The 21,124-nt window shown below is 43.0% G+C and overlaps 1 protein-coding gene across 1 annotated transcript in view; it reads right to left on the reverse strand.

Annotated features, from left to right (window-relative positions):
- Nucleotides 1–21,124, reverse strand: part of LOC124777829 (serine/threonine-protein phosphatase 6 regulatory ankyrin repeat subunit C-like) — a 384,246-nt gene that overhangs the window by 99,764 nt on the left and 263,358 nt on the right. Inside the window, exon 15 of the mRNA XM_047253358.1 lies at nt 6,387–6,503. Coding sequence (XP_047109314.1) covers nt 6,387–6,503 — 117 coding nt within the window. The remainder of the gene's footprint in view (nt 1–6,386; nt 6,504–21,124) is intronic.

The following is a 21,124-nucleotide window of genomic DNA, read 5'->3' on the forward strand; positions in this document are numbered from 1 at the left end:
ACCAAATATTCACGGCTCCAAGATCATGCTCTGCATTTGGTGTGACCAGCTCGGTGTCACGTACTATGAGGTGTTAAAACCAAGTGAGACAATCACAGGTGCTCATTATCGAATGCAAGTAATGGATTTCAGCAGAGCATTAAGAGGCAAACAGCTGCAATACAGCGAGAGGCACAATAAAGTGATTTTGCAGCACGACAACGCTCATTAAAATGAGAAGTCCTACCCCACCTGCAGTGTTCTCCAGACATTGTGCTCCCTCTGACTATCACATGTTTAGATCAGTGGTGCATGGCTTGGGTGATCAACGCTTCCGATCTCATGAAGAAGTCACAAATTGGATTGAATTGTGGATCGCTTCAAAAGAGGAACAATTTTTTCATGTGGGATTCGTACATTGCCTGAAATATGGGAGAAAGTAGTGGCCAGTGATGGAAAATACTTTGGCTGATACACATGTAACCAATTTCTTTCGTTAAAGCCTCAAATGTTGGGGAAAAAATTGTGGAAGTAAAGTTGTACACCTTGTATGTACTTATATTTTGTATAATTATATCTTGTATGCTGTAACCAGTTATTATTGCATGGGTTTTGTACCATTCCATGGTATACTATAACTTATTGACACTAGCTTTTAGTAATTTTCCTATTGTGTATTTTATTACTGCAGTGCTTAATATGTATACTATAGTTAATTGATACTAGCTTATTGTATTATTATATCCCCACATGTATTACTACATCCTGTATTATATTATAATGACAAAGCCTATTTCATTGTAAAGTGATTGATGGTGAATAAAAATTTTTGATTATCATGTATGTAAAAAATTAAATCAAGTTCAGATCTAAAGATGGCAGTAATTTCTACTTAGATCAAGAATTGTAAGTCTGTGCTTGTGAACTGCAGCTACCAGAAATGTTATTTATAACTGTTATAGGATGTAGGTCACCACGGGGACAATTTCAAATACTCTTGTCAAAATATGAGTCACTGTTAAGCCACCTAAGAGACAAAAGGAAGCAAATGATAGACTGGATATTTTAATACTTTTTAAAAAGATTGATGTAAGAAGAATGTTTTGGAAATAAATGTCAACCAAAAACTTGTTCCCATGTTATAAAAATTGTAATGCATTGGGATAAAGATCACATTGAGATTTCATCAGATTTTGAAAGAATATTACTCCAGAACTCCATTCAAAATGCACTCAATTGGTGCTGAAGTATCTTGTGATCTGTGGATAGCACTGTCTCAGAAAAGTATGTCTACACCATTTTTTTCCTTCTGCAATGTCGCTCAAGGCAATTTATCACAAATGCAGGTGGTGTCTAATTATTTATAAGTTAATTTATGATGTTAGATGTAGCTGTAATATGCCAGGTCCAGTTACAAAATGTAAGTGATTGCTTGAAGAATGAGCTTGTCTCACTGGATATGACTGACATTATCAATGATCACAGCTAGGTTAGCATTACTGTTATTTATTATGATAAATAGACTACTGAATACCATAACTTCTACAACCATAAAAAAACACAAGGTATATCTATTTTAAAAAGTTGATAAAAATGCTCTTAATGCCTTTTTAAGAGACAGTCTGCACTCCTTCCTATCTGATCATGTAAGCGTAGAAAAGTTGCCGAATTATTTCAAAGAGATAGTGTCAACAGCAATTGAGAGATATATACCACATAAATTAATAAGTGATGGTACTGATCCCCCATGGTACACAAAACAGGTCAGTTCACTGTTGCAGAAGCAGAAAAAAAAGCATGCCAAATTTAAAAGAACGCAAAATCCCCAAGACTGACAAAGTTTTGCAGAAGTTCGAAATATAGTGCATATTTCAATATGAAATGCTTTCAATAATTTCCACAATGAAACTCTGTCTCAAAATCTGGCAGAATACCCAAAGAGATTCAGGTCATACATAAAGCACACCAGTGGAAAGATGAAATCATTACCTTCACTGCATGATAACAACAGTGAAGTCATTGATAACAGTGCCACTAAAGCAGAGTTATTAAACATGATTTTCCAAAACTCCTTCACCAAAGAAGACAAAGCAAATATTCTTGACTTCCAATCAAGAACAACTACCAAGATGAGAAATGTAGAAATAGATATCCTCAGTGTCACAAAGCAGCTTAAATCACTTAATAAAAGCAAGGCTTCCAGTCCAGATTGTATACTAGTCATGTTCCTCTCAGAGTAAGCTGATACAATAGCTCCATATTTAGCAATTATATACAACTGATCGCTAACAGAAAGATCCTTACTAAAGACTGGAAAATTGCTCAAGTCACACCAATACCCAAAAAGGGAGGTAGGAGTAAGCCATTAAATTACAGACCAATATCACTTACATCAATTTGCAGTAGGGTTTTGGAACATATACTGTATTCAAACATTATGAAGTACCTTGAAGAAAATGATTTATTGACACATAGTGAGCACGGATTCAGAAAATATCATTCTTGTGAAACACAACTGGCTCTTTTTACCCATGAAGTAATGAGTGCTGTTGACAAGGGCTGTCAAATTGATTCCATATTTTTAGATTTCCAGAAGGCCTTTGACACCATTCCTCACAAGCGTCTTCTAACCAAACTGTATGCCTATCGAATATAGCCTCAGTTGTGTGACTGGATTCATGATTTCCTGTCAGAAAGGTCACAGTTTGTAGCAATAGACAGAAAGTCATCGAGTAAAACAGAAATAATATCTGCCGGTCCCCCAAAAGGAAGACTTACACTATCCTTTGCTCAACCTATCTTTGGCACAGAAAGGGGTAAAATATGCTGCTATAAAAATGTTCGACAAATTACGAGATGAAATAAGGTGTCTGATAGGCAGCAGTAATAGCTTCAAAAATAAATTGAAATCATATCTCCTTGACAACTCCTTCTATACCATAGATGGAGTCTTGAATAGAAATAAATAAATCTATAAATATAGTATATGCATTTTGTGCCATTTAAGGGAATGGGGTAAATAATAGAAATATTAATCTTTAACTCTGTATTGTAATATATACATATATATTAAAAAAATTTGTTTCATATGTGCATTTCTTGTGCACTTGACATGTTCCACATCATAACTTCTACCATACTGTGAGACTGATCAATGGAACACAACCAACTAACTAACTAACTATCTGTATGGTGCAAAAAGCGGCAATTGACACTGAATAAAGAAAAATGTGAAGTTATTCACATGAGCACTAAAAGAAATCCGCAAAATTTCGATTACGCGATAAGGCACACAAATCTAAATGCTGTAAATTCAACTAAATACTTAGGGATTACAATTACAACCACCCTAAATTGGAACGATCACGTAGGTAATGTTGTGCGTAGAGCCAACCAAAGACTGCGATTTATTGGCAGAACACTTAGAAGGTGCAACAGGTCTACTAAAGAGACTGCTTACACCATACTTGTCCACCATATTCTGGAGTATTGCTGTGCAGTGTGGGGTCTGCATCAGATGGGACTGATGGGTGACATTGAAAAAGTATGAAGAAGGGCAGCTCGTTTTGTATTTTTGTGAAGTAGGGGAGATAGTGCCAAAGACATGATATGTGAATTGGAGTGAAAATCATTAAAACATAGGTGTTTTTCTTTGCGACGGGATCTTCTCATGAAATTTCAATCACCAGTTTTCTTCTCCAATTGTGAAAACATTCTGTTGGCACCCACCTACATAAGGAGAAATGTTCATCACAATAAAATAAGAGAAATCAGGGCTTGCACAAAAAAATTTAAGTGCTCATTTTTCCTGTGTGCCGTTCAAAACTGTAAAAGTAGAGAGACAGCTTGAAGGTAGTTCATTGAACCCTCTAGCAGGCACTTTATTGTGATTGGCAGAGTACTCACAGAGACGTAGATGTAGACTACTCAGACTTTTATGAATTTGGAAGGAGTGCCTCCATAAGATGAGTTTGTTTATAAAACGTTATGACTTAGTGAAATATTTTAATCACACACAGAGGAATCAAGCATAGATCTGATGATATGTTAATTCTCTGGGTACAAGGGTTCAAAATGGCTCTGAGCACTATGGGACTTAACTTCTGAGGTCATCAGTCCCCTAGAACTTAGAACTACTTAAACCTAACTAATCTAAGGACATCACACACATCCATGCCCGAGGCAGGATTCGAATCTGCGACCGTAGCAGTTGCACGGTTCCAGACTGTAGCACCTAGAAATGCTCGGCCACCCCCGCCAGCAGTACAAGGGCATGGTGCAAATACCAAATTTATGATTTTGGATGATTTTAATCCATTGTGTTAGTTTTAATAGAAAAGAAAAATCTTGGCTTCATTTGGATTACTGGTAGTGTCCAATGAACAAAGGTGCATCTGGAGAAAATGGTTTGTTTTGGCTCCCATACTATTAATTTATATCATTTATAGACAATAGAAATCAATTACACTCCTGGAAATGGAAAAAAGAACACATTGACACCGGTGTGTCAGACCCACCATACTTGCTCCGGACACTGCGAGAGGGCTGTACAAGCAATGATCACACGCACGGCACAGCGGACACACCAGGAACCGCGGTGTTGACTGTCGAATGGCGCTAGCTGCGCAGCATTTGTGCACCGCCGCCGTCAGTGTCAGCCAGTTTGCCGTGGCATACGGAGCTCCATCGCAGTCTTTAACACTGGTAGCATGCCGCAACAGCGTGGACGTGAACCGTATGTGCAGTTGACGGACTTTGAGCGAGGGCGTATAGTGGGCATGCGGGAGGCCGGGTGGACGTGCCGCCGAATTGCTCAACACGTGGGGCGTAAGGTCTCCACAGTACATCGATGTTGTCGCCAGTGGTCAGCGGAAGGTGCACGTGCCCGTCGACCTGGGACCGGACCGCAGCGACGCACGGATGCACGCCAAGACCGTAGGATCCTACGCAGTGCCGTAGGGGACCGCACCGCCACTTCCCAGCAAATTAGGGACTCTGTTGCTCCTGGGGTATCGGCGAGGACCATTCGCAACCGTCTCCATGAAGCTGGGCTACGGTCCCGCACACCGTTAGGCCGTCTTCCGCTCACGCCCCAACATCGTGCAGCCCGCCTCCAGTGGTGTCGCGACAGGCGTGAATGGAGGGACGAATGGAGACGTGTCGTCTTCAGCGATGAGAGTCGCTTCTGCCTTGGTGCCAATGATGGTCGTATGCGTGTTTGGCGCCGTGCAGGTGAGCGCCACAATCAGGACTGCATACGACCGAGGCACACAGGGCCAACACCCGGCATCATGGTGTGGGGAGCGATCTCCTACACTGGCCGTACACCACTGGTGATCGTCGAGGGGACACTGAATAGTGCACGGTACATCCAAACCGTCATTGAACCCATCGTTCTACCATTCCTAGACCGGCAAGGGAACTTGCTGTTCCAACAGGACAATGCACATCCGCATGTATCCCGTGCCACCCAACGTGCTCTAGAAGGTGTAAGTCAACTACCCTGGCCAGCAAGATCTCCGGATCTGTCCCCCATTGAGCATGTTTGGGACTGGATGATGCATCGTCTCACGCGGTCTGCATGTCCAGCACGAACGCTGGTCCAACTGAGGCGCCAGGTGGAAATGGCATGGAAAGCCGTTCCACAGGACTACATCCAGCATCTCTACGATCGTCTCCATGGGAGAATAGCAGCCTGCATTGCTGCGAAAGGTGGATATACACTGTACTAGTGCCGACATTGTGCATGCTCTGTTGCCTGTGTCTATGTGCCTGTGGTTCTGTCAGTGTGATCATGTGATGTATCTGACCCCAGGAATGTGTCAATAAAGTTTCCCCTTCCTGGGATAATGAATTCACGGTGTTCTTATTTCAATTTCCAGGAGTGTATATTAGACTGAAGACTTCATTTTTGATATCTTGTAAACTTGAAATGTGCGCTTTGTACTGTGTAACAAGTCTCTAAGTACCCTGTCAATATGAAGCCATTAGCCACTTGTTAAGAAGTCACATAAACATTACGTAGATGCAATTATGCACCACCAGCTTTACACTGTTCAGTGAAATTAACAAAGATGTTGTGCCATTTCTAAAAGATCTGCATATTTTTGATTCCTGCTCTGAAGTGCCAGATCATAAGCAGTTATATTTTCATTGTCTTGTGCACTGGCATCAGCACCTGCATGAAGCAAAATGTCTGGAACTGATGAGTTCATTAGGTGCCAATTGCCACTTGCAGCCACTAGAATGAGGGATGTCCTCCCCTTTGCATCTCTTTCATCCACAGGAGTTTGTATCTCTTCTAAAAAATATTTGATGATCGCACAATTTCCAGACAGAACTGCACGATGAAAGGCAGAGTACCCTTCATTATCAAAGGTGTCTACACTTTTTCCCACATTCAATACCTGCTTCAACATTTCCACACTGGTTTCAGCTGCAACATGTAGCAGAGTTGTCTTGTGTTCAGGGTCCCACCAGCAGTCTAAAAGGTCCATTCCCATTGAAATCAGGTGCTCCAGTATCTGTTTACAGTGTAACACAAAGTATGAAAAAAATTAATTCTAGAAACAATAGGTTCATCTAGTTACAAATTTGTACATGTAGTATTGTTAAGAATATTGAAATATCACAGTTAACTTCTAATCAATGTTTATCAGCATATTTTGTTTCTAGTTGTTGATTTATTGCCTGTAGATTCATTTCAAAAATTTTTCCTGTAATTGATACAACAAGAGCACATACTGGGGCTACATTTAAGTAGTGTGCAATATAACCTGTTCAAAGTTTTTAATGACCCTAGCACTGACAGAATGTAAAACCTCTTCTTATTTCTTTAACTTGGTAAATGTTTATGTGCTGTTTTGGGTTTGTAAGATATCCCAAAATAATGAGAAAAATGCGGTCTTAGTAAAATAATACAAGACATCATTTACATTGTAAATTAAGTTTCTGTGTGACCTGTAGACTATCTTCTCAAACATTATTACTCACCACTTAACACCAACCTAACCTTTACCAGAAAAAAACTGCCTGAATGTTTAAATGCAGATTGTGGAGAAATGCAGGAACCAACAACCCTATTCCTTTTATTGAAATTGAAACAAAGGTTGAAGAAAGGCAAACTCAGACTCATAGCATTTGTAATTTTAGAAAAAAGCTTTTGACAATATTGAACTAAATAGAGTCTTTGAAATTCATTTGTGCTGAAATGTATGTAAGTATAAACATTTATGGGAACAGTTTGTTGCGTATACAGTTATACGTATTCCCATTTCCCATATTGGTGATCCCGAAGTTTCCACATCTTCTGCGACTTCTGCTCTGGCTGTGTGGAATCAACAGGTTTTATGTTGATGCCATGACTGCCTCACCCAACGTTTTATATGAGGATTTGGAGGCTCAGGTACTACTACCAGGCCTCTCCAATCCCCTGCCAATGGTTGTTTCACTGCTAATGGACAGTAATTCGCAATCTCCAACAAAGTTACCTCAAACTTTGCTGCTCTACAATGGCCGAGTGTTACGCCATTACCTCAAACAATGGACTCAGGTTTTGTGCCACTGGACTGTACACACCAACATGTGAAAGGTGATGTGGACGATTTCCAGAATTGTGTAATGTTTGATCACTCATGTAGTGTTCAAAGGGACCCAAAGTTGCACACGTGCTTTGATCCTCTACACGCCACAAAGTTGGATACAGTAGTGCCGTGTGCAACGCCACTGTTCGTGCAAAACGCACACACGGTCAACTGCTGTCAAGCTACGCCAGTTATGCCTTCCTCACAATTTAATAATGGACATTTTTATACATCAAGTTCGCCTGACTCAACCACCAGATCTCTCGTCCAGTTTCTTGACCATGTGGGTTCGAGCACACCCAACACGGCTTCGCCATCCAGGAACGATGTACCATGACAATGTGACTGCCAGCAGGTTTCACCAGTGACTTATGATCCTACCACACAGGTTGCATTTCCGATGTGCACAGAAAACTCTCACTGTTGACGTACCATGTAGCAAACCTCCCCACCCTACCCCCCCTCACTCACAAGGGCCCCGATTCTGACCATACAGCCGCTTGCTCCTTCCACAGTACCATCTGCGCCTGCCACGGAGGCCTTCCATGTCATTTCCGAGGTTGGACAATTTATGTACTGTGCCTTTAACCTCCGGTCCAGTTTACGGGCTTACCTCACACGCTGCTCATCTGTTCATTCCCAAGGTACCGACCGTGCCTGCTGCATCGTACTTATGCGTGCCGCGTCATGCTTATGTGTCTCATCAGCAACATTGCAACCGGCCATTGTTCAGGACATGTTTGCTAGTAACATGCCCACGCCAGTAGTGGCGGGTTACAGGGCAGCCTATCATACCATGGGACAGGGGACAACAGCCCCCCCCCCTCCCCCCGGCTGTCTGCCGAAGTTACCTCCTTTATAAGAGGACAACCTCGTTTCATGGTTTGGACTTGTGGAGCACTTTTTTGAGTTACATCAGGTTACCGATGAAAACTAAATTTCTATGTCCCGTCATGCATCTCCATGACCACTCAGATTTAATTTGTGACCTCCTCCTTTCGCCACTGCCGCCGCCAAAATACAAGTTTGCCAAGAAGACAATATTGGACCGACTTGCCCACTCGCCACAGGAATTAATAATCAAGATTCTGTACAAGGAATACCTGGGGGACCACACCCTGTCACTATTCTGGCGCTGCCTTCGGCTACTTGTGAGTGAACAAATGATGCCGGACGTTACACTGTGCGTGGTATGGTCTGCCAAGTTACCTATCGACCTGCATATACACCTGCTACCACACTCCTTCGAGTCTATAGGCTCTCGCCTTCGCATCACAAATCAGCTGTTTGCACTACTGCGGCAAAAGCATCCAGCACACCTCTCACCACTGGTTGGCACTACACCGCCTGTTTACCGGCCATCTGCAGGCAGAGGCAGGGCTCGTTCCACCTCCACACCATCTACACCACCGGCCAATACTCGTTTGCTCTCTCTTCTTTCCAAGCACTCAAGAATTGCACATGCACCATACGTCTCGGTTTACATTCTGGAACAGACAACGAGGAGAAACCTTCTCCACTGTCACAATCACCGTCACCTCCACATCCAGCTAATCCATACTGTTGGTGCCACAAGATTTTCGGGGATGAGGCCAAGAACTGCAGATTACCTTGCCAGCATCCAAACGCTGACCTCAGGATCTAAAAGACGTCAAGTCCTGTGGGGAACTTCACAAGCATACTCAAACATTGCACTCCGTCCACTCGTCCTCTTGGCTGAGCGGTCGTTTATGTTTGACTGGCATTTCGTCCCAACTTGTTTTCCTAGTCGACACAGGTGCTGACACATCCATCGTACCTACATTGTTGGCTCCTCCTGTTTTTTCACCAACGAAGTTGCTTCTACGCGCTGCCAACGAAGCAACATTACAAACTGTCGGCTCTGCTGAAGTTATGGTGCATCTTATCTCCTTCTCTACATTTCCCATAGACTTTTTACATCACTGACATTCACGAACCAATTCCCGGTATAGATTTCTTGTCCCATTACTAACTCTCCCCGAACATAGTCAAAGGTTCAGTGCTACACCACCCTTCTGACACTCAGATACCTTGCTCAGGCATTTATGCTCATCATTCCGTTTCTGTCGCGACATGTGATTTGGTTCACGAGTGCTCCACCCACGCAGACAAAATTGTGACCTGTGTCACTAATTTACTGTCACAGTATGACACAGTGGCACAACTCCTTCGGCAAAACAATGAGTTGAAACAATGCATTGCTCACACTTTCGACGAGCTCACCGCAGCTTGTACCTTGCTGCTGCAACTGCAATACACAGTTCCTTCACCTGATTGACCTTCGTCAGCAGACACCAGCATGGACACTCATCAGGTTAGTTCAAAAACATTCATTGCATGTGATGATTTGCTTTCAGTGATCTCTGCACCTGCAACATGCCCGCTACGTGCAGTGCAGTGTGTTTCAAACAGTTCTTCTAATGACAGTTGGTGCGCAATGCGAGCATGCCCACCATGCAAGCAGCTGCCCCGCATGTTGGTAAACATTCCCCCTCTCTTATGCACCAACCACGTGATTCGGCAGCCATCGCTGTTCCCCGCATGACGCCAATACCTCTCTCGCCCGCACCAGTTACCCAACGCAAAGCTAACAACAGACAGTCGCTGCGTGCCCTGATTTGCTCCTTGCTACGCGCAGCCAACCTCTCCAAACAAGCGCACACTGCACTCACGTTATAGGCATGTGACTTTCACGCTGCCTTTTCCCACTCGTGCTAACGGCTATGTCTCATTGCACCCCACTCGTCCCAAAACTTCATGTCAGGACATTACTCAGCCTCGTGTGCAGTTCTCAGTCTCTTCCGTCACTGATGGAATGACACACAAGATAATTACTACTGCCGGCCCTCCTATTAGGCACAAGGTTAGATGCCTCAACCCCATTAAGTTGTGTGTGGCCCAGTTTCACCCCTTCATTTCTTCTCCACAAAACTGTCTACAGCACAGAAGAAATATTCCCCTTTTGATAGAGAACTTCTGGCAGTTTATAAAGCCGTCAAACACTTTCACCCTGACATTGAGGGCCATTCTTTCTTCATCCTCACTGACCATAAACCATTGGCAGATGCCTTCTACAACCCTCCTGAGGACCCACCCCCTTGGCGTTTCCAACACTTTGGCCTGGTCTCTCAATTTACTACGGACGCACGCTACATCAAAGGCACAGAAAACATCCCCGCTGATTTCTTTTTGCGGATCAGTACTGTCTCATACATCATCGATTTATCTGACCTCACCACTCTCCTGGCCTCTGATGAGAAATCTCAAGCTCTCCTCACGTATCCTCCGACATTGCTTGTGTTTACCAAAGCCAAGTTCCCTGGCGTTTCGGATGAAGTGTGGTGTGACTCATCTACCTGCACTCTGTGGCCATTGCTCCCTCCCACTGACAAGCCTTCGACACCTTACATAATATCGCCCACCCTGGCATCTGCACCAACACATGCCTCGTCACTGAGCATTTTGTTTGGAAAAATGTTAAGCAGGACTGTCAAACCTGGGCATGCAGCTGCATTTCCTGCCAATGCAACAAAATCGGACGCCACACCTCTCCCCCCCTTGGCAAGTTTGACATTCTGCAAGGACGTTTTTGTCATGTACATATCGACCTTATCGACCCTCTGCCACTGTCAGAGGCCCACAGATATACACTCTTCAAAATTGACTACGTCTCATTGGGTGGAAGCTGTTCCTTTACCCAACATCACAGCAGAAACCGTTGCCAAGGGATTCGTCTCATCGTGGAACGCTAGGTTCAGTTGCCCATCTACCATCCCCACCGACCAGGGTCGACAAGTCCAGTCTGCACTTTTCACGGTTCTATGTAACCTTTGCGGTATTAAAAAAGTTTGCAGACAGCCTACCACCCGCAAGGCAACCGTTTAGTGGAACGATGACACTGCAGCCTTAAAACAGCACTCAGGTGCCATGATTGCCTCTGGTCTGAGGCACTTCCTTGGGTGTTACTCGGTCTCCATTCGACCTTTACACCTGACTTACATGGAACCATCTCTAAATTCGTTTTCAGGGAGAACCAGGTTTTACCTGGGGAACTTATCCTGCCTCAACCACCCGAGGATTTCCCCACCTTCCCAGACTTTATTAGTAGAATGTGCACCCACTTTAGACATGCACGGCTACACCCGCCTGCCAGTCATTCCCCACCGGAAACTTTTTCCATTGCCAAGCCCGATAATGAGTTAGCTCATCCCATGGTAGGGCCTTCTCCTTCTGATGATTCGTCACCGCAGTTCATGGGTTTCCCAAGCTTGTCATCATCAACCCCATGCACAGGTTTTGATGACGTTTCATCTACTGGAGATACTTGCCCCCGACTTTCAACTTGTGCTGCAATGTACCACCTAATCGCATCAACAACGTGTCGATTGTCGTTTTCGACAACAGTGTGCTCTTGCTCCTTACAGACATTGCAGACTCGACACTCAACAAGGAACTAGACGTCAAGATAGTGCATAGCCTGTCCCTCCCCCAAGTGTGCAATCCATCAAGAGTTCGTGCTTTCATCTCTTAGACAGCTCGATCTGCATTAGGGGCAGGCATGCTCGCATGCTGCACCCCTCCCCACACCTCTACTCCCAGGCCGGCCAATGCATCATCCAACCCTGCTGGCTGTCTGATTATGATGTGGACCTGCAGCCCATCACCGCGCCTTTGTACGCCACCCTGACTGAGATGGAGCTTCCAGTTGTGCGCCTGCCACCTCGCACTACTCACTTCGACACCGACGCCCACACGACCTCTCCTCAGGCCTCACAGGCTGTACTCCGTACTGCGTGTGGTGGGTGGGGAGGAGGGGGGGGGGTGCTCTGTGTGGTGTCAATAGGTCACATCAACTACATAAAGCATGAGCATAATCTTTGGACTCTAACTGCTCTGATAAGCTGCCATGTTAATGTTTCAGTCAGCCTTTGTACCTTGTACAGTGTACATGTGTATCTTTCTTTGTGCTGAAATATATGTATGTATAAACATTTATGGGAACAGTTTGTTGTGTATACAGTTATCCGTATTCCTGTATCCCATAAGAGCAACAAAAGGTTGTCTGAATCTTGTACAGAAAACAGATTGCAATTCTAAGAGTCACATGACCTGGAAGGCCGGCATTAATTGAGAAAGGAGTGAGACAGTTTTGTTATTCAGTTAGTTGAATTCACAATGCAGTAAAGAAGACAAAAGAGAAATTTGAAAAAATGAATACATATTATGGGAGATGAAATAAAAACTTCACTGTTTGCTGATGTAACAAGAATTTTGTCAGAAACGGCAAATATAAGGTGAATTGAATTGAATGAGTAGTTGTCTTGAAAGGAGGTTATAAAAAGAGACATAAATAAAACAAGAATAAAGATGTGTGATTGAATTAGGGAATGTGATGCTGGGGGGGATGGTTTAGAAAATTAGGAACTGAAAGTTGGTAAACAATTACAGAGATTCAAGTCCACACAGAGGCTTACCAGCAATCAGTCTTCCCACACACCATCTGTGATTGGAACAAAGAAATAGGGAAAGTGAAAGTGGTATAAAATGTACCCCCTCCCCCCCCAAACACATATCATAAGGTGGCTTGTGTAATATAGATGCAAATATAGAGTATAAAAATAAACATAAGAATAAGCATGTGGCTCCATGAATTTTTCCAGTGTAATAATTCTTTGAATTCATTTTGGATCTCCAGCTGGAACATCTCGTCATCGGGACACAATATTTCATTGGTCCACTTGGCCCCATCTTCAGGCGAGTAGGCCATCACACCATCTCACTGGAACAGAAATCAAACATGCCACAGCAGCTCCTTTATACACTGACTGTGGGTCCATCACGCATGCACAAAAATACCTGCGCTCTAGCAACAAACGCAACAGCACACCTGTGGTGAAAGCTCACTGGAATGATAAATTAATATCAAACACTACTGACAGTTTTTGAAGACCAAGACAAGGACCATTGTTTCTTAATGTCAAACAGAACAGGGTTCCAACTCTTACTTAAAGGATACCCCTTATCTCTGTTTATAACATTGTCAGATAGCCATATTTCAATGGCTTCTTTCACTACACAGTTACAATACCGTGATGCAGGGGCAACCACTTGTGTCTCATAGTACAATATTTTATGTCCTTCTGTAAGACAATGTTCCACCACTGCAGATTTTTTTGGCTGAAATAAGCACGTATGGTGATGATGCTCCACGCAACCATCCTGAACTGTACAAATTGTTTGTCCAATATAGACTTTCCTGCAATGGCAGGGAATCTTGTAGACTCTGGGCTTTGTGAAACCGAAATCAGCCTTGACTGAGCCTAACAGGGCTCTGGTCTTAGCTAGCGGATGGAATACACTTTTAACATTAAATTTCTTTAAAATTCTACCTATTTTTCAACATATGCTCTCCACAAAAGGTAGGAAAGCCACCAATTTGCTTGTATCTTCCATTGGTTCCTGAAAAGGTAAAATCTTAGAGCATGATGGATCTGATTGTCAGTGTAACCATTCTGCTTGATCACAGCTTTTAGACAGTCCAGTTCTTGTGTCAAACTATCTGCATCTGAGATGGTGTAAGTTCTTTTTACCAATGTACATAGGACCCCGCTGCATTAGTACGGTGGATGAAAACTTGATGCATGAAGACATTAGTCCATATACATGGGCTTATGATAAACACTATGTCCTGATGTCCCATCATTCCTCCCATAGGCCAAGACATCTAAAAATGGAAGCGTTCCATCCTTTTCAACTTCCATTGTGGACTTAATATTGGGATGCAGGCTATTAAAATGATCTAAGAAACAATGTAGAGAATCCCTCACATGTGGCCATACTACAAATGTATCATTGATGTATCTCCAGAAGCAAGTTGGTTTTAAGAATGAAATCTTCAGCACCATGTCATCAAAATCTTCTGTAAACAAACTGGTGACTATGGGCGATAATGGACCCCCTACCTTTTTTTGTGGGGAGTATATCTTCAAAAATATATAGAGTTTTAAATAAATTTAATATTAAAAGTTTATTCTGTCTACCAGCTAAGACCAGAGCCCTGTTAGGCTCAGTCAAGGATGATTAGGTTTGAGAAAGCCCGGAGTCCACAAGATTCCCTGCCATTGCGGGAAAGTCCATATTAGACAAACAATTCGTATGCTCCAGGATCATTGCATGGAGCATCATCACCACACACATTTATTTCAGCCAGAAAAATCTGCAGTGGTGGAACATTGTCTTACGGAAGGACATAAAATGTTGTACGATGAGACACAAGTGGTTGCCCCTGTGTCGCAGCATTGGGACTGTGTAGTGAAAGAAGCCACTGAAATCTGGCTATCTGACAATATTATAAACAAAGATAAGGAGTATCGTTTAAGTAAGAGTCAGAACCCTGTTCTGTTTGACATTAAGAAACAATGCTCATTGTCTCAGTCTTCAAAAACTGTCAATAGTGTTTGATATTGATTTATCGTTTTCACGAGCTTTAACCACTGGTGCACTATTGTGCCTGTTGCTAGAAGGCAGCAATTTTTGTGCATGTGTGGTGGACCCATGGTCGATGTATAAAGGAGCCACTGCGGCGTGTTTGATTTCACATCTGTTGAGATAGTGTGATGGCCTACTCCCCTGAAGATGGTGGCCAGGTGGACTACCGACATATTGTGTCCAGATGATGAGATGTTCTGGCTGGAGACCCAATATGAATACAACATAAGAATAAGCAATCAGTCATCCATATTTAATTAATGCATGGCACACATAAACTCATAATAGTGTAGGGGGAGGGGTTTATTAGTGATTGGGAGCTCCGTTAGGCAGGTGATGGAGCCCCTTAGGGAAATAGCGGAAAGGTCAGGGAAGAAGGCCAATGTTCAGTCTGTCTGCTTGCCGGGGGGTCTCATCCAAGATGTGGAGGAGGCCCTGCCGGCGGCGATAGAGAGCACTGGGTACACCCGACTGCAAATTGTTGCTCATGTCGGCACCAATGACTCCTGCCGTCTGGGTTCAGAGGTCATCCTCAGTTCATACAGGCAGTTGGTGGAGTTGCTGAAGGTGGAAAGCCTCGCTCGCAGGGTAGAATCTGAGCTAACTATTTGTAGTATCATTCCCAGAACCGATCGCGGTCCTCTGGTTTGGAGCCAAGTGAAAGGTTTAAACCAGAGGCTCAGACGATTCTGCGGAGATCTAGGGTGCAAATTTCTCGACCTCCGCTATTGAATGGAGAAATGTAGGGTCCCCCTGAATAGGTCAGGCGTGCACTACACACGGGAAGCGGCTACAAGGGTAGTGGAGTATGTGTGGAGTGCACATGTGGCTTTTTTAGGTTAGAGAATTCTCTCCCTAGGCCCGACAAGACGCCTCCTGAGACGCAGCAAGGTAGCACTCCGTCTTCAGGCCACAAGTGGCCCATTGGGACCATCCGACCGCTGTGTCATCCTCAGTTGAGGACGCGGATAGGAGGGGCGTGTGGTCAGCAAACCACTCTCATGCAGCAAGGTAGGAGTAGGCAAAATGCAACAGGGAATAACAATATTAATCTGCTAATAATAAACTGCAGGAGCGTCTATAGAAAGGTCCCAGAACTGCTCTCATTAATAAACGGTCACAATGCCCACATAGTACAAGGGACAGAAAGTTGGCTGAAACCAGATGTAAACAGTAATGAAATTCTAAACACAGACTGGAATGTATGCCACAGAGACAGGCTGGACAGTGAAGGGGGAGGCGTGTTTATAACGATAATAAGTGCAATAGTATCGAAGGAAATTGACGGAGATCCGAAATGTGAAATAATTTGGGTGAAGGTCACGGTTAAAGCAGGCTCAGACATGGTAATTGGGTGTCTCTATAGGCCCCCTGGCTCAGCAGCTGTTGTGGCTGAGCACCTGAAGGATAATTTGGAAAATATTTTGAGTAGATTTCCCCACCATGTTATAGTTCTGGGTGGAGATTTTAATTTGCCGGATATAGACTGGGAGACTCAAACATTCATAACGGGTGCAGGGATAAAAAATCCAGTGAAATTTTTTAAAGTGCTTTATCTGAAAACTACCTTGAGCCATTAAACAGAGAACCGACTCATGGTGATAACATATTAGACCTTCTGGTAACAAACAGACCTGAACTATTTGAAACAGTTAACGCAAAACAGGGAATCAGAGGTCATAAAGCGGTTACTGAATCGATGATTTCAGCCATAAATAGAAATACTAAAAAAGGTAGGAAGATTTTTCTGTTTAGCAAAAGAGACAAAAAGGAGATTTCAGAGTACCTGATGGCTCAACACAAAAGTTTCGTCTCAAGTACAGATAGTGTTGAGGATCAGTGGACAAAGTTCAAAACCATCATACAATATGTGTTAGATGAGTATGTGCCAAGCAACATTGTAAGAGATGGAAAAGAGCCACTGTGGTACAACAACGGAGTTAGAAAACTGCTGTGGAAGCAAAGGGAACTTCACAGCAAACATAAACATAGCCAAAGCCTTACAGACAAACAAAAATTACGCGTAGCGAAATGTAGTATGAGGAGGGCTATGCGAGAGTCGTTCAATGAATTCGAAAGTAAAGTTCTATGTACTGACTTGGCAGAAAATTCTAAGAAATTTTGGTCTTATGTCAAAGCGGTAGGTGGATCAAAACAAAATGTCCAGACACTCTGTGACCAAAATGGTACTGAAACAGAGGATGACAGACTGAAGGCCGAAATACTAAACGTCTTTTCCAAAAGCTGTTTCACAGAGGAAGAGTGCACTGTAGTTCCTTCTCTAGATTGTCGCACAGATGGCAAAATGGTAGATATCAAAATAGACGACAGAGGGATAGAGAAACAATTAAAATCGCTCAAAAGAGGAAAGGCCACTGGACCTGATGGGATACCAGTACGATTTTACACGGAGTACGTGAAGGAACTTGGCCCCCTTCTTGCAGTGGTGTACCATAGGTCTCTAGAAGAGCGTAGTGTTCCAAAGGATTGGAAAAGGGCACAGGTCATCCCAATTTTCAAGAAGGGACATCGAACAGATGTGCAGAACTATAGACCTATATCTCTAACGTCTATCAGTTGTAGAATTTTGGAACATGTATTATGTTCAAGTATAATGACTTTTCAGGAGACTAGAAATCTACCCTGTAGGAATCAGAATGGGTTTCGAAAAAGACGAACGGGTGAAACCCAGCTCGGGCTATTCGTCCACGAGACTCAGAGGGCCATAGACACGGGTTCACAGGTAGATGCCGTGTTTCTTGACTTCTGCAAGGCATTCAATACAGTTCCCCACAGTTGTTTAATGAACAAAGTAAGAGCATATGGACTATCAGACCAATTGTGTGATTGGATTGAAGAGTTCCTAGATAACAGAACGCAGCATGTCATTCTCAATGGAGAGAAGTCTTCCGAAGTAAGAGTGATTTCAGGCGTGCCGCAGGGGAGTGTCGTAGGACCGTTGCTATTCACATTATACATAAATGACCTTGTGGATGACATTGGAAGTTCACTGAGGCTTTTTGAGGATGATGCTGTGGTATATCGAGAGGTTGTAACAATGGAAAATTGTACTGAAATGCAGAAGGATCTGCAATGAATTGATGCATGGTGCAGGGAATGGCAATTGAATCTCAATGTAGACAAGTGTAATGTGCTACGAATACATAGAAAGAAAGATCCCTTATCATTTAGCTACAATATAGCACGTCAGCAACTGGAAGCAGTTAATTCCATAAATCATCTGGGAGTATGCATTAGGAGTGATTTAAAATGGAATGATCATATAAAGTTGATCGTCAGTAAAGCAGATGCCAGACTGAGATTCATTGGAAGAATCCTAAGGAAACACAATCCAAAAACAAAGGAAGTAGATTACAGTACGCTTGTTTGCCCACTACTTGAATACTGCTCAGCAGTGTGGGATCCGTACCAGATAGGGTTGATAGAAGAGATAGAGAAGATCCAACAGAGGGCAGCACACTTCGTTACAGGATCATTTAGTAATCGCGAAAGCATTACAGAGATGATAGATAAACTTGGAAGACTCTGCAGGAGAGAGTCTCAGTATCTCGGTACAGGCTTTTGTTGAAGTTTTGAGAACATACCTTCACCCAGGAGTCAAGCAGTATATTGCTCCCTCCTACATATAACTCGAGAAGAGACCATGAGGATAAAATCAGAGAGATTAGAGCCCACACAGAGGCATACCGACAATCCTTCTTTCCATGAACAATACGAGACTGGAATAGAAGGGAGAACCAATAGAGGTACTCGAGGTACCCTCTGCCACACACCGTCAGGTGGCTTGCGGAGTATGGATGTAGATGTAGATGTTGTTGTTGTTGTTGTCTTTGTCTTCAGTCCTGAGACTGGTTTGATGCAGCTCTCCATGCTACTCTATCCTGTGCAAGCTTTTTCATCTCCCAGTACCTACTGCAACCTACATCCTTCTGAATCTGCTTAGTGTATTCATCTCTTGGTCTCCCTCTACGATTTTTACCCTCCATGCTGCCCTTCAGTGCTAAATTTCTGATCCTTTGATGGCTCATAACATGTCCTACCAACCGGTCCCTTCTTCTTGTCAAGTTGTGCCACAAACTCCTCTTCTCCCCAATTCTATTCAATTTGTTATTCAATTCATTAGTTATGTGATCTACACATCTAATCTTCAGCATTCTTCTGTAGCACCACATTGCGAAAGCTTCTATTCTCTTCTTGTCCAAACTATTTATCATCCATGTTTCACTTCCACACATGGCTACACTCCATACAAATACTTTCGCAAACAACTTGCTGGCACTTAAATCTATACTCGATGTTAACAAATTTCTCTTCTTCAGAAATGCTTTCCTTGCCATTGCCAGTCTACATTTTATATCCTCTCTACTGTGACCATCATCAGTTATTTTGCTCCCCAAATAGCAAAACTCCTTTACTACTTTAAGTGTCTCATTTCCTAATCTAATTCCCTCTGCATCACCCAACTTAATTCGACTACATTCCATTATCCTCGTTTTGCTTTTGTTGATGTTCATTTTATACCCTCCATTCAAGACACTGGCCATTCCGTTCAACTGCTCTTCCAAGTCCTTTGCTGTCTCTGACAGAATTACAATTTCATTGGCGAACCTCAACGTTTTTTATTTCTTCTCCATGGACTTTAATACCTACTCTGAATTTTTCTTTTGTTTCCTTTACTGCTTGCTCAATATACAGATTGAATAACATCGGGGACAGGCTACAACCCTGTCTCACTCCCTTCCCAACTGTTGCTTCCCTTTCATGCCCCTTGACTCTAATAGCTGCCATCTGGTTTCTGTACAAATTGTAAATAGCCTTTCGCTCCCTGTATTTTACCCCTGCCACCTTTAGAATTTGAAAGAGAGTATTCCAGTCAACACTGTCAAAAGCTTTCTCTAAGTCCACAAATGCTAGAAATGTAGGTTTGCCTTTCCTTTATCTATTTTCTAAGATAAGTCGTAGGGTCAGATTGCATCATGTGTTCCAACATTTCTACGGAATCCAAAATGATCTTCCCCGAGGTCGGCTTCTACTAGTTTTTCCATTCGTCTGTAAAGAATTCGCGTTAGTATTTTACAGCTGTGACTTATTAAACTGATAGTTCAGTAATTTTCACATCTGTCAACACCTGCTTTCTTTGGGATTGGAATTATTATATTCTTCTTGAAGTCTGAGGGTATTTCGCCTGTCTCATACATCTTGCTCACCAGATGCTTGGAACTGGGTTTCCACCTGAGCTCTTGATATTCATACAAGTGGTTCTCTTTTCTCCAAAGATCTCTTTAATTTTCCTGTAGGCAGTATCTATCTTACCCCTAGTGAGATAAGCCTCTACATCCTTACATTTGTCCTCTAGCCATCCCTGCTTAGCCATTTTGCACTTCCTGTCAATCTCATTTTTGAGACGTTTGTATTCCCTTTTGCCTGCTCCATTTACTGCATTTTTATATTTTCTCCTTTCATCAATTAAATTCAATATTTCTTCTGTTACCCAAGGATTTCTACTAGCCCTCATCTTTTTACCTACTTGATCCTCTGCTGCCTTCACTACTTCATCCCTCAGAGCTACCCATTCTTCTTCTACTGTATTTCTTTCCCCCATTCCTGTCAATTGTTCCTTTATGCTCTCCCTGAAACTCTGGACAACCTCTGGTTTAGTCAGTTTATCCTGGTCCCATCTCCTTAAATTCCCACCTTTTTGCAGTTTCTTCAGTTTTAATCTACAGTTCATAACCAATATATTGTGGTCAGAGTCCACATCTGCCACTGGAAATGTCTTACAATTTAAAACCTGGTTCCTAAATCTCTGTCTTACCATTATATAATCTATCTGAAACCTTCTAGTATCTCCAGGATTCTTCCATGTATACAACCTTCTTTTATGATTCTTGAACCAAGTGTTAGCTATGATTAAGTTATGCTCTGTGCGAAATTCTACCAGACGGCTTCATCTTTCATTTCTCCCCCCCCCCCCCCCCCCCCCCCAAATCCATATTCACCCACTATGTTTCCTTCTCTCCCTTTTCCTACTC

Source organism: Schistocerca piceifrons, chromosome 1 (genome assembly GCF_021461385.2).
Source record: "Schistocerca piceifrons isolate TAMUIC-IGC-003096 chromosome 1, iqSchPice1.1, whole genome shotgun sequence".
Lineage (NCBI taxonomy): Eukaryota > Metazoa > Arthropoda > Insecta > Orthoptera > Acrididae > Schistocerca > Schistocerca piceifrons.